At 35.1% G+C, this 17,501-nt stretch overlaps 1 protein-coding gene and 2 long non-coding RNA genes across 4 annotated transcripts in view; 1 reads left to right on the plus strand and 2 right to left on the minus strand.

The window, feature by feature from the left end:
- gsg1l (gsg1-like) overlaps window positions 1-11,464 on the minus strand; it is a 73,898-nt gene extending 62,434 nt beyond the window's left edge. The window contains exons 1-2 of one of the 2 annotated variants that reach the window (XM_087243256.1): window positions 10,885-11,464; window positions 2,857-2,904 (exon numbers count right to left, since the gene is read on the minus strand). In XM_087243256.1, coding sequence (XP_087099382.1) covers window positions 2,857-2,904; window positions 10,885-11,173 — 337 coding nt within the window. In that variant the 5' untranslated portion in view covers window positions 11,174-11,464. 2 annotated transcript variants of the gene reach the window in all.
- Window positions 10,856-17,501, plus strand: part of LOC141381210 (uncharacterized) — a 34,211-nt gene continuing 27,565 nt past the window's right edge. The window contains exon 1 of the long non-coding RNA XR_015480878.1: window positions 10,856-11,369. This is a non-coding gene — a long non-coding RNA (uncharacterized LOC141381210). The remainder of the gene's footprint in view (window positions 11,370-17,501) is intronic.
- Window positions 13,493-17,243, minus strand: LOC101885432 (uncharacterized). Its single transcript, XR_015480875.1, has 6 exons — window positions 17,127-17,243; window positions 16,452-16,489; window positions 16,124-16,198; window positions 15,662-15,828; window positions 15,165-15,350; window positions 13,493-14,779 (listed from the first exon to the last, which is right to left on the minus strand). It is a non-coding gene; the product is annotated as an uncharacterized LOC101885432 (long non-coding RNA).

Consider the following 17,501-nt stretch of genomic DNA (forward strand, 5'->3'; position numbering starts at 1 on the left):
GTCTTACTACATTAGCATTTACTAAGAACTTATAATAAAGCGAATGGCTGTTGCTTTTCCTTCAAGAAGAGCATTTCTTTAAAGATGCCATCGAATAATAATAATAATAATAATAATTTCCTACATTTATATAGCGCTTTTCTAGCCACTCAAAGCGCAGACCGCACACCAGCTGATTGGTGGAGAGGAGACAGAGTGATGAAGCCAATTATGATTTGTGGATGGTTAGGAGGCCATGATGGACAGTGGGCAAGTTTGGCCAGGATGCTGGGGTTAAAGCCCTACTTTTTTTCGGAGGACATCCTGGGATTTTTAACGACCACAGAGAGTCAGGACCTCGGTTTAATGTCTCATGCAAAAGACGGTGCTCACTGAGCAGTATAGAGTCCCCTTCACTTTACCGAGGCATTAGGACCTACAGAGACCACAGGTTGAGCACTCACTGCTGGCCTCACTAACACCATTCCGGCAGCAACTTAGCTTTCCCATGTGGTCTCCCATCCAGGCACTGACCTGGCACAGCTCTGCTTGAATGCATTGAAACAATATGTTTAAGTTGTTCTCTAATTTAAATAGAAGGTATGCAGCTTGGGTAAAAGCAAAAATTCTCTAGAAACACCTTTACAGGCTATTCAAATTCTAGATATTTGGCCCTATTATGATATGGTTAATTTGAGAAATTTTAAATTATTTAGAAAAGTTGTGATTTTTTTGTGAGCTCTGCTCTGACACAGCATGATGCACCCCAAAATACACACATGCAAAATAATCATACTTTAGTTGCCAAAATATTTTTTAACAAATTGAGTAGACTCTAACGTAAGTGGTAGAGAGATTTATTTTAGCTTGGAATGTGTGAGATATCTTTATGCTATCAGAATATCCTAGTTTGCTCCTGAGTTGCGTTGTGGATAAAATATTGGCTAAATTATAAATTTTAGTTGTATTTAATGGTTTTAACATAAATAAACAAAATCAAAAAGGGGTTAATATCCACCTCTGAACAAAACAGATTTGTTTTTTTAAGTTTATTGGTGTAGCGGCATTTTGCTCTAAGCCGCTATCTCATTAAGGGCAGACAATGACGTGTGAGACTGTTTTTCATTGTTTATTTTTATCACATCTTGTGCCGTCAAATTAGTAAAATAGCTTTATTGCTAATCAGTACCACCAGTCACCACATACAAACTCATTGTCTGAAAATTTTTCCTTTTCAATTACTAACCCCACCTATTACCTTAGCTGCTTTAGATGCAGATTTGCATCGATAGAATAAAAAACTTCATCCACAAAATCAAAACAATAAAGCAAATACTCAAATCTGAATAATATCCATTATGAAACGTAAACTTAATAATAATCAAATTATCCAATTAACCTATTCAGTCCAAACATAATAATAGTAGAAATGAATGGCTACAACAATTGGCTATTGTGGCAATTGGCTGGGTGTTTTTACTCCAGAAAAATCACACACTAAGAGCGGAGTAATATGACATGATGCATAAACTTGCATCATACATTTATTTTCAGCGGTGTGTTTGTTGCCTCATTACAAACTGACACGTATCTGTTGCCTCATTACAAACATATGTGCCAAATTTGACAATATACACGGTAAGTTAACATAGATACAGTTAAACAGACATTATGCAGCTTTATGTGTCTTTGAATAAAGGCTGATTTATACTTATACTACAGTGTAGCCTTTGCGTGGTCGCATAGCCCTTGCCGTGGCTGACCCCAACGCTGACACGCACCTCTCAAAAAATATAACTACATATCGCAATGATGGTCAGCCCAAGGTCTGTGATTGGTCAGCTTGCTAGCTGTGACGAGTGTGGGCGGAGCTGAGAGCCGCGAGCCGAATGGAGCGAGTGTTTACAAGTGTGGAATCACGTGAAGGAGCTTCAGATGGAAACTTTAGTTTTGTGTTTACCTTATGACTAAAGTTGTTGCACGTCAGCCGGTTTCAGCCTCAGAATGAACGAGTTTTAGCTACTTGTACTTGTAGGGTAGCGTTCAGAAAAAACAAAACACCAGCAAAGAAACTCGACACAGAGAAACGTAACAACCTCACTGCCAGATAACATTTAGGAAGTGTTATTGCAGAGCAACACAAACAGCACGCAGAAGTGTAGATGCATGACTATGCAAAAAATCGCTCAACACAGAAGTATAAACCAGCCTTAAACGTACAAGCTGTCTTTCTTGAATTTTTTTATTCTGAAGTTTTTTTTGTTGGGATGCTTCATGTTGCATTACCTAAGAGTTCTATAATGCTGGTCTCGTTTTTAAAATTAAGTGTCCCAAATACATATGAAATATAATAAGCTGTGTTAAACTTAGAACATAAGGGAAATTGTTATATAACTGTTTATAATACAAGGAAATCATTCTGGCCAATCACATACAGCCTGGGGCATGCATATTATGATCCCCCGTGGAACAAATGAAGTGTTTTGTTCAGATTGGCCATTTTCCCCTGTGATTTTACACTCACATGATTTACATGAGAAGGAGAAAACAATAGTGCTTGAGGCTCACGGTGTGTCATTTCCATGTACTGAATGCTATTTATTCAGCTATGCCAAGGTATATCCAGATTTTTAAGAGTCTGACATCAAGTGACAACTATGAATTGTTATACTTGGAGGACATAAACTGCACTGTCCTACAGAATGTGAATAGTTTGTCAAACATGCATACTCCGCTATAGCGCACCACACACATAGCATGAATAAATAAAAAAATAAAGCAAAGATTCTCCAAGGAGGAGATAAGAGATCTGTCATTTGTAGGTTTCAGTGCTGTCGGACAAGCCTGAACGGCGCTATAATGACAGCCATTACTCACCTCTCTCAGATGCCGGGGCCAGATCAATAAAACTCCTGCATTTCTCACCTGGAAAGACACAAAACGACCGAAGAGTTAACATCTGTGCTCGACAAGCTCTTTTTGTGTACTGAAAGTCAGAGGGCTCAGCTTCATCTTTACCGTGCTGCTTCCCAGTGATAAGACAGCTTTAGCAGTCTGTTTCCCCCTGCTTGACTCCATCACTTACATTTTGTCTATACAGATATTTGTAGTGTTAACCTCTATGTGTCTTTTGAGACAAGTGTAAAAATTTTGAAGCACACTCCTGCCTTTTCTAATATTAATCACCAGCTATCATATTAATGTGTGGAAAGTCTGAACATGCTTTGATAAAAGGAGTAAACCAATTGTCTGTGGTCTGACCAAAATAACTGTTTTAATTAAGATTGTCCTATGTGTCTCTGGGCTAAAACATAAAGAGGTTTTCGGTGCATCCTCTTAAATTGGACTTTTAATTAAACTGGTGGGGATAATTTGAGGCTCAAGGCCATTCCTTTGTAAAACTTTAGTCTGCAACTTTCGGTGATAATGAAGAAGCTAAACTGTAACTAAAGGACAGAGGTCAAATATGTGAGTGATGATTTAATTTTACATCATAAATACAAAGAGAACAATGTATTCAAATGCCAATGTTATGCTGTTGTAAATGTTAATTGTCTTTTGCAGTTCTCCTAAAATAGGCTTTATGCATCCAGGGTCAAAAACACTCTCATTTTTTCAATGGTTTCAGATGATTTATTCATCTTTCCATTTAAATACCTCATTCCACGAGCCTTTGATTCTCTGATTGGTTAGATTATCCAGTCTGTTGTGACTGGTCTACCAATTACAGCACATTTGAATCTGCCATTACCACATCTAATTTTCATCTTTAAAGGCTTTTTAAATTTTCAGTAATTTTATGCAATATTGCACAGTACCGAACAATGGCGCCAATTTGACCATATTATTTCACGATGAAACATTGAAAGAACTAGTTTATCAACATAAATCTCCACTGCAAGTTAATAGTTTGGCCGGGGAAGTTAGATAAGTATAATTAGAAGTATAATTCCACTACATAAGCATTAAAAAGAGTATGTTTATCATAATCAGAAAATTTGTTCATGAATGCGACCAAAACTTGACATGCCATAAATATTCTACAAAATAAAGATAAGCAGAGAAAATGCAACTGCATGATTAAACTAAATCTATAAGATGTGTTATGTTAAATTAGTGAGAAGTGTCAATTTCCAGCATTACATTTATAACTGTGTATATTGCATCAGATTTCTTTTAGCACTGAAAATAATACCCAGTCCCAATGTTTCTGTTGAGCTTATGAATACAGTGGTCAATTAGATATATTTGGATTTGTCACAGCTGTGCATGGCAATGTTTTGTTGTGTGTGCCACTTTGCATGAGCTTAGTGACTGATTTTACTTTCTTGCAGATTCTCTCATTATAAATACAAAGTGTTAAACAATCTAAGAGTTTCATTTTGTTGCTTTGGTAATTATAATGGGATTCTGTTTGGTGTGTGAAACTGCACAAGTTAAAATAAAAAAAAGTTGGTAACACTTGGTAGCACTTATATCACTTATATCACCTTTCTAAATTTTTGCAGGAGATTTTATGCGTGCTTATAACAAATTAGCGCAGTTATGTCATTTTAAATGTAACAATTGCATTGTTTAAAATGTCTTTATGAAAATTTGACATAAATACATCACAACCTGTCAGTGTCTTTAGGACAACTTGACATTTTCAAGACAACATAACTTGTCATAAATCTGTCATAAACATGACTGTCATGTGGCTATTGTAATTCTGTCAAGAATATTTTTATGATCATTTTTCTGATTAAGGAAAAAAATGTCATCAATATTTCTTAGTAAAAGTGTCAATACCCTCAAATAATTATATAACAGCATTTTTAAAGTCAAATAATTAAAGTTGTACAACCTTAGTTAACAAAATATTAATGACACTGTTATAAAATTCATAACAATCCTAATAGCCTCATGACAATCATGTTAGTAGCGCATTACTTTTAAAGAATAAGTGACAATATTTGAGGTACTTTTTTGAAAATGTAACATGAGTTACTTTTTAGTTTAATTAATGAGCTTTTAAAAAATAAATTGTTGAATTAAAATGAAAGTAGTCACAATGAATCACGCAGTCAATGAGAGAAGGTGTTCATCATTTTGAACTCAATGAAACAAAAACGTTGCTTTAAACTTTCAATAATCTGATTATACGGCCTGTATAGTGCTGGGGTAAGGAAGTTCTCAGATAACATTATCCTAAAATATTATTTTTTGATGTGTTTTTTAAAGGTGAATAAAAGTTAAGGTTATACAGTATGGTGTTAATTGCAGAACTCTTCTATTTAAAAAAGAAATTAAAAAAAAGTTCTGAAAGAGATCAAGCCTCAACTAGGTTTTAAAAATTTTATTTAAAAATGTAACGTATCGCAAGACTTACTATAAAAAATAACTAAGTAACTAGTTATTTTTGGGGGTAGCAATTCAGTATTGTAATGAATTGCTTTCAAAAGTAACTTTCCCCAACATTATGACAGATCTATGACAAATTATGTTGTCTTAATAATGTCAAGTTCTTATGACAAAAACACTGACAAGTTGTGCTGTATTTGTTAAAGTGAAGTTGTCATAACAAAGAGATCTCAAACAATGTTCTGGCTTTTAAAATGACATGCCTGGCCTGATTGACAGTTAATGACAGTTGTCATAAGCCTTTATATTCATGACATAGTATTCAAGGTTATATGACAGTCCACCGCCAATTATAAATCTGTCTTAACAGTGTCAACAAAACAAAATTAAGTGTTTTAGTGTGGGTCAAAGTAGATGAGCAGACAATTAAGACCACATGTTTTAACAGTAGAATCAGATCAGATAGATAAACATAATCACCAATGATTTGCAATAACCTTATTTTTGTGGTGCACTTTAATCTTCAAAATGTTGCATATTTTTTATATTCACAGGACGCTACATTGCACACTGCATGAAAGTTAATATTTAGGGGGATACAATAGTGCACTTTAAGCATGTCAAACCATTTTATTGTGATTGTCACAGGTGCAATTTCCCTTTTGACTCTGACAATACAACAGTATCTGTATATGGCTCAGTTTCTCTTTCAGTGTGCCCCTGCTGTATAAAGAATACAATAAATATTACTACTACACAAGTCTGCAGACACAACACTCATAATTCCAGGCTTGTCAGACTCAACAAAATTTTATGTGCTGTGTCGTCTACATCACAGACCACACAAGCCTTACAAAGTTTTATTACCTTCAGAAATCAAGATTTAAAGTAGGATTTAAGCTTGGCTAAAAAATATAAAAGCCATTCAAATGAATGTCAATAAACTGCACTGCTAAACACCAACGAAGTAAATTTAAGTTTAGTCATTACAAATTAAAGAAACAGGGCTCCAGAATGCACCAAATGTTTCACTTTGCGATCAAAAACATTAATTTGCAAGGACAGTTTTGCCAAGATCGTCAGTGTCAAAAATATAAATTTGCACTTTGCATGCAATGTTTGTTTACATGTGTGTTCTATAAAGGAGTATTTGGTGAAACTATGTCAATAACCCTTTAACTGCCTGCTCTACCAAATGGTTGAACATAATTTGACTGTTTTAAATAATGACTGTTAGAGTCATTTAAAGTATAACTGTTTTGAATAATGGTTTACACACACAGCATTGTTGAATTACAATCAAACAAACATAATCATCTTGCACTAGTACACTTGATTTTGCTTTTATTGTATAAAAAAAAGAAAAGAAAAAAAAGAAAACGTGTTAAATGAGAATCTGAAATATTTTATGGCATACTTAAAAAAATAATGGTGATTTAGTATTCAGAAATGTTTTATTTTGATTTGATCTTACATAAATTGGTCTTACACTTTATATTTTTCTGATTTTCGTAGTTTATGTATTAATTCCGGTACTTTTAGCATAAACCAACATATCAACATTTGGTAGAGGCTAATTTTTTTAGAAATTATGGAATGTGTTAGAAAAAAAAATGCATTGAGTGTGTCAACTAATGACGTTAGGAGTTAAGAAATGAAATCCAAAACTTTTTTTTCTTGGTGGGGCAGTTAAAGTATAAAAGTTTTATAATAGTCAACACCATAAAACTACTCATAGCCAAATTACTGCAAAGTGTAATCCACAAAAAGCATTGCCAGAATATGCCAAACATAATGAAAAATTTTCAATGGCATAATCTCCAAATGTCACCTTTATATGGCTAATTTAACTGATATTTTAGTCTGGAGCTCTTTGAAAGCATATGCCACTTGTGGCTCCTTGCAGAAACCTGCTTTATATTTGACAGCAGGAGTAAAGGAAAAAATCATACCGAGAGTGGTTCAGAATGTGACTGATCACACATTAGGCTGTCATCAAACATGACAGGGAGTCATATTCTGGATTTCATATTCTTCACCTTTAAGTGCACTTCTATTCTCATTACATCTCCCCTGGGTTTTTTTCTCTGTGTAAATAAGGTCCCTGGAGGGAGTTTAATCCTTCTTCTAGGCAGATAAGTGGCCTGTGGTAACCTCTCCTCGATTTGAATAAAGGAATCTCACTGCACCAAGAGAAATATATTAACCGATTACAAAAAAAACGGCCGGTGATGCAAGAACATGAGTAATTGAATTTCTTGTGGGCTTTATTTCAGCAGTTAGTTGAGGCGCTTTTGGTAATCGTTTCATTTATATCAATAACATGGAATGTCTACAATGATTCATTTTAGTCCAGTTGGTTTTTGGTTCCAGATTTGTGTATGCTGTGGTAACAAACATGTTTTAATAGAGCTATTTTTTAAAAATAAAAGCACTTGAATAGCATAAGTGGTTCTGCTGAATCTTTATTCTTTGAGCAGCTAATCTCTGGCACAATGCAATGCAAACATATTACATACATATCGAAAAGAATATGCCATTCATTTTCCAATGCTTACTGGAGGGAATCAGAATGACATGGGCTGACTCACTCATTATGGATTTAAGAGCCGTAATCATCTTCATTCAATCCATTCCCGCTCCTCCAATATTACATATGAATAAAGGTCCTTGGCTTTTGATCAGCTTCTAATGTGTTTAATCTGCTATCTGAGGTTGGTGGAGGGTAATTGCATCGGTAATGAGAGTGAATGATTTGATGGCCATTAGCATTATGATGTGGTACTGTATGATCAGGCACTGGCCAAAGCGAAGAAATCTTTAAGTATGAGTTATTAATTAGCACTTTATGTTTTCAAGCTCTCTATGAGTATAGCTTCACCACTCACATCAGTTCAATTCCTAGACGTTTTAGTGTAAAATGGGGACATCGGTCACTTTATGAGTCTTTACAGTTATTGATGGCTCTGGCGATTATGCAGTTATAATTCTGTATTATCATGCAAGGGATTTAAAACATCAGCAGAGTCAGAAAGTTGATGAAAGGGGAGCTGGTACATCTGACTGACAGCTGACCGGTGTATATTGCCTTTTGTTTTACTTTCTTGCTTTCATGCATTTCTGCACCGATCAAGGTATGTCAGTGGATAATACATGGACAATGTAATATATGGTAATGACGATGATGAATTATTACGCAAAGACTGAGCTGAGGTACTTGGTGGATGTGTGATGAGCTTTCAGCACAAAGCCTGTTTGACACTGCTGTCAGATTAATCATAAATCCAATTGATCACTAGATAGAAGAGGGTGTCAAAAAAAAAAAAACTCATAGAGTCACATAACTTAATCCTGAACTGCGTAACACACACTGACCTTCTCTCATTCTCCTGGCAAAATCTGTTGGGATTAAATTGAATACAGTACTGAACTGTCTGTTTACGTCTGTGTATTGAAGACATTATGTCATTGTGTCTGTAAGACCCGTGATCCTGTATGACTTTGATCCTGTTGACTTTACTAATGAAATATTCTGTGGAATTGCTCTTTGATGTTTTCCATTTTCACACTGTGCATCATATTGAAATGTCCTGAATGTTTCAATAATGTTTTCAGCAGAATTAATCCATTCGAGAGCCATTCTTTTGGAAAACTATGACTGATGGATAGTTCACACAAAATGAATATTATGTCATCATTTATTTACATCCACTAGATCCAATCCTTTGAGTTTTTTCCTCTGTTGTATAAAATAAAGTCTATTTTAAGAATATTGATAAGTAGCTATTGACTTTAACTGTGTTTTATCTTTTTAGTGTTCAACAGAAAAAATAACTGCATACAAGTTTGGAACCACTTGAGGTTGTGTAAAAGGTTAGTACACTTTTATTTTGGGTTGAATTATCCCTTTTAACCAACATTCAGAAATTGTGCAAATACAAAGTAAACATTTTGCACTATATCATTTATTTGGGTATCAAAGCTCTCATGCTGGACATAAATTAAAAGATTATTCAGGAATAAATGGGTTTATTTAAATGTAAAAAGGACATAGTTGCATTTTATATTATTATATGTATTATTATAACCTTTATTTTACCAGAAAATACATTGAGATAAAAAATCTCTTTTACAAAAGCGTCCTGGACAAGACTAGGCAGTACATGTCACATGGGTCTAACCGACAACAAACAAAAAACAATTAACAGTTAACATGAATCACACATTGACAAACAAACTACTCAAAACATCTACAGTATAGCCTATTTCTTAGTGTAAGTCCACTAACCAACAAGCACACTAAAAGTGGTTCATTTGTCAAATTATAATTTGAGTTTTTATCTCAAATTTGGGTCAAACATAAAGGGTCAAATTTAAATGGTCAAAGTAAATTTTTAACCAAACTGTTGATAGTTGACTAAAGACTGAGTTAAATGAAACCAACATTTGTTAAAGTGTTATGTTCTCATTTAGAATATGTGACAAAACTCTGAAAAAAATGACAGAGCATGTCCTTAAAATTTGAAGCTATCCAAGAGTTGCTTATTTCACTGTGTTCCATGGGGAATGTGGTTACCTAATGATGCCTTTACCAAGTTCCTCAAAACTCATTGAGAGTGAAGTAAATCCTAACAGATGTTTCCAAAGCTGCTGGCGCACAATCATTCCCGGTCAATCCATTGCGCAACATATTCACACTGCTTTACACACAACCTGTTGGAAGTTTCCTCAGCGTGAAAACACTCTATAATTTCATTATGGGGTAGCTACAATTTAATTTGCGATGTTGTCAATGAATGTTAATGGCTGTTAATTGAATGACATCATCTAAACCACCAGGTTCTCTCATTTAACTTAATATAATACACCAGCTTTCATACATGTTTAAAGCACTAATTTCACTTGACCTTATGAAATTGCTAATAACTTTGACTGGAAGACAACACAATATGTGTATATGAAGAATTTAGATGCAAAAACCTCTAAATGCGGTCTGAAATTTTCCTCTAAAATTTGTATTTTTACTGGGCTCCTGTGTATGTTCAGTAAAATCACTTTAATGGCAAAGAATAAGTATTTTTCCTGGTCTTTAAAGTAAAATATCTTAACATAAACAAAGGAGGCTGAGAAAAAATTATAATTTTTGTTGGAAATTCCAGACAGCGCTCAAGAGGTTTTTGCATTCATATACTGTGTGCTACATGGAGTGACCAAACAGTTTTATGTCTGTTTGTGTCCATTATTTCTATATGTTTAACTCTGGTTTACTAATTAAAACGTTTCATACAAATTTTCAACGCTATAATTCCTTTATAATGTAAAAAAGGTACACCCTGAATTTACAACGGTGGCAAGAAGCTGATATTCATTTAAGCTACACATAAATCAAATTCAAACCACTTTAATGTGTAAGAGACAACTATCCTCAAAGTTTGAGAAACATAAAAACAGAATACACCGACGTTTAGAAAAAGTAAACGCTAAAAACAACGCATTGTAATGAAGAAAACGGTTAGAATTCGCTATGAAATTTGAATTTTAACGGACTCCACGAATTCTCACCTCCTCCATGGATATTCTCCTCACATGAGTACCAGATCCCCGTGTGGAAATGCCTGAAGAGAAAGCGATCGTCGCCTGTTTCCCAGCTATAGTGAACTTTGCTGGGGTCTGTCTCGTTCACCCCATAGTCAATACAATTATGCCGTCTGTCCTTGCTGCAGTTGGGTTTAGGGACCCTCTGAGTCCCCTCGCACCAGTAGGTCGTGATGAACGCTGTCGTTGAGAATAAGAGTGCCAGAAGATTTAACCCCACAGACAGAAGAGCACGGCATTTTCGAGTGGTCTTCATAGTCTTAACACAAGTGCCTCTCACACTTGAACGAGTTCATTCAAAAAGGGCTGGAAAATCTGGATTGGTTTGAGGAAAGCGCAGCGGTTGCGCTCACCTTAAGTCTGCTCACCGGCCCGAAACGACAGCGACAGGTTCGATCTTCGCGCATAGGAAGTGAGGTGGATCCATTCGCTTGGAGACAGACGTGACTCAAGTAAGAAAGATCTCTGAAGCATCTTTGAGGCAGACACTGACGCTGCCAACTGTTGTGATCTCTCTCTCTCTCTCTCTCGCTTTCTCACTCACTCTTGCGCGCGCGTCTCCCTCTTTTATAATTTCTTGCCTTGCTGTCTCGTACAAGTATCCTTAATATGGCTTTCGTGATTTATTTTTTGGTTACGGTTCTATTTTGTAAACCTAGTTATTTTGACAGCTCTAAAATATAGACCTATTATTTTAACGTTTGATAAATCATGTATGGAAATTTAATAAACAGTGATTTTTTTTGCCTTTTCCATAACTTCTAAGTTTTCTATAAATAAAGAAAGTAAGTTAGTGAGTCCACTAGATACAATTGTATAGTTGCTTCGTTTAAAAACTCAGTTTTTATAATATAGCATTTGATTTAAATTAAAGTGCCTCATGGTGGCGCAGTGGGTAGCACAATCACCTCACAGCAAGAAGGTCGCTGGTTCAAGCCTCTGCTGCGGGTCAGTTGACATTTCTGCCTGGAGTTTGTATGTTCTCCCGATGTTGCCGTGGGTTTCCTCCTGGTGCTCCGGTTTCCCCCACAAGTCCAAAGACATGCCTCTAGGTGAATTAGGTAAGCTGAATTGTCCGTAGTGTATGTGTATAAATGAGTCTGTATAGATGTTTCCCCGTGATGGTTTGCAGCTGGAAGGGCATCCACTGCGTAAAACATGTGCTGGATAAGTTGCCGGTTCATTCTGCTGTGGCGACCCCTGATTAATAAAGGGACTAAGCAGCAAAAAATGAATAAATGAATTTAAAGTGTCAAATTTGTGCCCCCTTTTGTTTCATGTTGATTTCTTAATATAAATTGTTTGCAAAGTTTTAAAACCCATACTGTGTGATAAATTAAGTGTTTGTTACTCAACAAAACGAATAACTATGTACAGTAGATCTATAACATATTTGCATAATGCCAGCCTGAGGTATTAAAGCTGTCAGGGAACAGCTTGACCCTCAAATGCTTTTCTTGGTTTGTATTGTCAATACCCTGTGGAAAAAAAATAATAATAATGGTGAATGCAATTTTATTTTGGGTGAACTATCTATTTTTTAATAATCTAAATGTGATAATCTAAATTTAAGGCCATCATAACTGGAGCTGAAATTTAAATATACACTACCTGACAAAAGTCTTGTTGCCTATCCAAGTTTTAGGAACAATAAATAATAACTTGACTTCTAGTTGATCATTTGGTATTACGCTTATTTTACCAAAATAAAATATGATTATGCCTTAATTTTTAATTAATTAGGACAGTAAGGTCTGACTTTGCTTACACAAAAGTCTGGTCACTTAACAGAAATAATGTAAAGTATTATTATCAAATTAAAGAATATAAAGTCATGGTGCACTGGGAAATAAATGAAAACTGTGTATGACTCTCATGAGCTTGAACAACTGCAACCATACCTCTCTGCAATGACTCATATAACTTTTCAATAAAGTCTTCTGGAATGGCAAAGAAAGTCTTCTTGCAGGACTCCCAAAGATCATCCAGATTCTTTGGATTCATCTTCAATGCAGGAACTTTGATGTAATAATAATACTTTACATTATTTATGTTAAGTGACCAGACTTTTGTGTAATCCTGCTGAAGAATTTCCCCTTACCTGTGGTTTGTAATGTAACAGGCAGCACAAATTTCTTGATACCTCAGGCCCATGATGTTTCCACTCTGCTGATCTCTTGCACGCCTCCATATTGAATGTAAGCCTAAACCATGATTTTTCCTTCACCAAACTTGACTGATTTCTGTGAGGATATTTGGGTCCATGTGGGTTCCAATAGGTCTTCTGCAGTACACTGTCAGAAAAAATGTGCAAAATTTGTACCTTTTGGGGTACAATCGCTTGTCACTGGGGCAGTACCCTCAAGGGTACACCTGTTGTACCCTTTCACATGGGTACATATTTGTACCCTAGCAGTATGTACCTTAATGGGTCAAATATGTACCTCTGCTGACTAATTTGTACCTTACTTGGGCTATGGTACAATAATGTACCTTTAAAAAAGGTACAATTTCTCCTCCATAGGGATGAATTTTGTACTCTTTCATTTCAGATTTGTACTCCATACACAATAAATTTCATTTATCACATTTATTAAACATATTAAATATCAACATTTTTACAGGATGAATGTTTAAACATTACATCATTTTAAAAGAATAAAAAGCAATATTTTTCCATGAGTACAAACTGCACGATAATTGTACTTTTATACCTGTAACATTTTATCACAAACACACATTGAAAGATTCAAAACAATAACATTGTCACCTTTTTAGAAGATGAAAGTTTTAAACTATCACAAAGTCATACCAGATGCATAAAATTAAAAAAATAGCTGCTTAAACATTTTAAAACATTTTATGAAACAGCAAAAAAAACTTAATATTATTTTTTTAACATCAGTGCATCCCATTTCACTGAGCATTTTTACCAATGTAACAAAGTAATTTTTCTAAAACAACAGTAGACCTAATAAAGTACATTTTTGCTAGTGCACTGCACTCTACATTTTCTAAAAGCATCAAGAATCTCAAAGCAATCTTTTTCCATACAGTACATTGAAACATGTCACTTAAAGTATACCTTTAATCATTTTAGATCTCAAAAACACTTTTGATCAAACAGTTTTACACATTTGATTTGAAATTTCTAAACATTCTTAAGAAACAGTTTATCAGCAGAGTATGTTTCAAGAGCCTGAAAGTCCGTCTGTCTTGGTTTATAACACCCCATTCAAAGTCAAACTCTTACTGTATTTGCATGGAAATATGAATCATACAATAGCAGAATTAAAAACTTGCTACACAGAAACCAGTGCAGTATTGACATTTAAAATGTATTTCATTAGGAAAGTGTCATTTCTTCTCCATTAGCGGTCTCACATGCACACGAAAACAGATAAATTTGAACACCTGAATGTGTCAATCCAAGGATGTTGGGCGGAGAAAAGTCTTAGCATTGTTTCATCTTGTGCTTCTCAGTTGATTTGGGCAATGTTATTGAAATGTCTATAGCTGCTAGTCTTAAAATACTGATGCACAGACTCGAAACGCACGCATCAAAGTAAATGCAAAGATCCAAGCATTGCTGTTTAAAGCAGACACCGCAATACAAGTTCTCTTGGACAGCTGCACTGATTTTTCTTGTAATTTTGGATCTCCATCTTCACATCGTTGCTGTTGTTCAAATTCAAAGTGTTGCTCCATCTTGGGGAGTTGCTGATGTTCATTCTTTGCATTCTTTATGTAGCGTGGATAAGCCAAGTTGAAAACACAGTAAACAGCGAAGGATGTAATAATGCCTTTAAAACTGACTTTCAGCCATCTGTAGAGTTGGGTATGGAGCATCATCATCATCCCACTGTGAAAAGAAAAAGTAAAGGACATCAATAAACAATGTAAAATCTGTCAGAACTGCATAACATCTATCAGAGTATTACAAAGTGTTTAACCAACAGTACCCAAACTTCTCCCAGTGTAACTACTGTAAGCAATCAACTTTCTCTTTAAGAATATGGGGGAGCAGAATTAGAGCTGCACGAAAGTCTGAATCTATTGCAAAATAAAATCCATCCATTTATTTTAATTTCGGCTTAGTCCCTTTATTAATCTGGGGTCGCCACAGCGGAATGAACCGCCAACATATCCAGCATGCATTTTACACAGCGGATGCCCTTCTAGCTGCAACCCATCACTGGAAAACACCCATACACACTTATTCACACACTATGGCCATATTAGCTTACCCAATTCATCTGTACCGCATGTCTTTGGACTTGTCGAGGAAACCGGAGCACCCGGAGGAAACCCACGCCAACATGGGGAGAACATGCAAACTCCACACAGGAATGCCAACTGACCCAGCAGAGTCTCAAACCAGCAACCTTCTTGATGTGAGGCGATCGTGCTACCCACTGCACCACTGTGACACCCTGAAATAAAATAAAGACAAATAATGAAGTACTCTTAAATAATTTAATAATATAAAGGACCTGTTTTTAAAATAAAGAAAAAAATATTGGAATGTTTAGCAAATGCTGAATAAAAGATATTGATGTATTTTTATGAATTAACTTTTTTTAAAGAAAAACATTAAGGAATGTTCTGTATATAAAGGGTTTGTATATAAGGCCCATGAGTTTGAACATGCTAAATGCAGCTTGAAAAGGCACTTAATGATACCATCCAAGAAATAGGGGTTTGATCTAGCAGAATTATTATTATGTAAGTTTTATGGTAATACCTGTTAGATCATCTGCAAACTTCTATTCTCTTGCTTTTTTGTAGACTTTGGCCAGTGGAGATGCTTTTTTTCTTAATCAAGCTCAGGCACCTTTAGCACAAGCTGTCCTTGAAGCTCTGACTTGGTTGGAGATGGTTGATGAATGCATTCAGTCAGGTTCACCATGACTATAATAAATAAAAAGGAAATTAGTGATTCACTTTACCTAAAAACATTATCTAATATTCTTTGTTGCCATTTCCCTTTAGTTATCATTGTACAAATAGTTGTAAGCTTGAATGCACATATGTTCACCACAAAGCTTAAAAATTAAAAATTTATGACAATAGTCATAACATTTATAATAGTCATTTGATCCTACACTTTGGCTTATACTGACATTAAACTTTTCATTTAAACTGAGAACTGATTTAAAATGTGTGATCTCACTGACAAGGGTGTTTTTAATAAAGGGTCACACACCTTATTTCACTGGATACGCAGGACATTCGCATTACTCTTAAAAGATGATTCATCCTCACCAATTGCAGGAATCACCTATTGGATCAAATATAAGTGCAAAATAATGACAATCATAAAAATTCAAATATAACTTTAACACTTCACCTAACAGTTTCATAGAAAAAGGGAGATTAAATTTAAGACTGCACAATGAATTCCTGGGGAAAAAGTACACACACACACACACACATACATAATATATATATATATATATATATATATATATATATATATATATATATATATATATTATTATTATTAACAAACAGATGAAATACTAAATACTTACGTTATTACACTCTACTGCTTCCTCGTCCACTTCATTTTCTGAAAGAAAAAAAAATTATGATCGGTGTGAACTTGAGGTTAACAGCAAAAAAAAAAAAAAAAGCTTTAAATTAGCAACTTAAAGGTTTTCGCACCTCGATCTGACACGACAGATGATTATGACTTTCTTGGACATGCATTTATAACGTTATTTAAATATGTAACGTTGCAAAATACAACTGCTATAAATGGACGTGGGTCGAGATATGCATAAACTAACGTTAAAGTTATATTGTTTCAGACATGAAGGCATTCACTTCACTCCTTTCCGGAGTAAACATGGACGTTAGCATGGACGTTAGCTTCCCAACACTGAGGAAATTCTGAGTTTATAAATAACGTATGCAATAAAGACTTAACCACATTATCCAAACAAAACTAAATGTGTTTGAACTGTTTCTCTAGACGTTTCACCGCTGTTTTGCCAGTGTCTCGAGCTCTGTCTCATGGCCAGGTTATGTGAAAAATCAAATTTTAATTTCTGGTCAACCTTAAATTACAAAAGGGTCCCCTCACGCGGCAGGTAACTCGACAGTAACGTTAATCTTAACTACATACACAAGGCAAAGTAACATCAAATATGAATTGAATATGACCCAACGGATATTTACAATACGTTATTTAACATTAAACTTACCAGCAAATGTCTGTGCTTTGTCTTCACGAGCGTATTCCAGCTTCTTTGCGTCCTTCAGGTCCATCCTCCGTCGATGCCGAGAAGAGCGTCAGAACAACAGTGCAACAGCTGGAGATTAACCGTCGCACGTAATCAGCTGGCATTATGAATGCACGGCGCGGGCAAGAATCCTATTGGACAACACGAATTCAAATCTGCTGGCTGCTAATGCTAAGTGAAAGTCAATGGACAATACCCCGCTGTGTAGACCCGCAAGTTTAAAAAAATATCATCTAATGTTTCACAAAATGTAGTTTTAAGAGTATTTCAGTCGAGAATGTAGTTGTTTTAAACTCGAATCGGCAGTTTATTTAAAAAGACAGCGCTTCTTTGACA

The sequence above is a fragment of the Danio rerio genome, chromosome 3 (assembly GCF_052040795.2).
Source record: "Danio rerio strain M-AB ecotype USA chromosome 3, GRCz13ab, whole genome shotgun sequence".
NCBI classification, from domain to species: domain Eukaryota; kingdom Metazoa; phylum Chordata; class Actinopteri; order Cypriniformes; family Danionidae; genus Danio; species Danio rerio.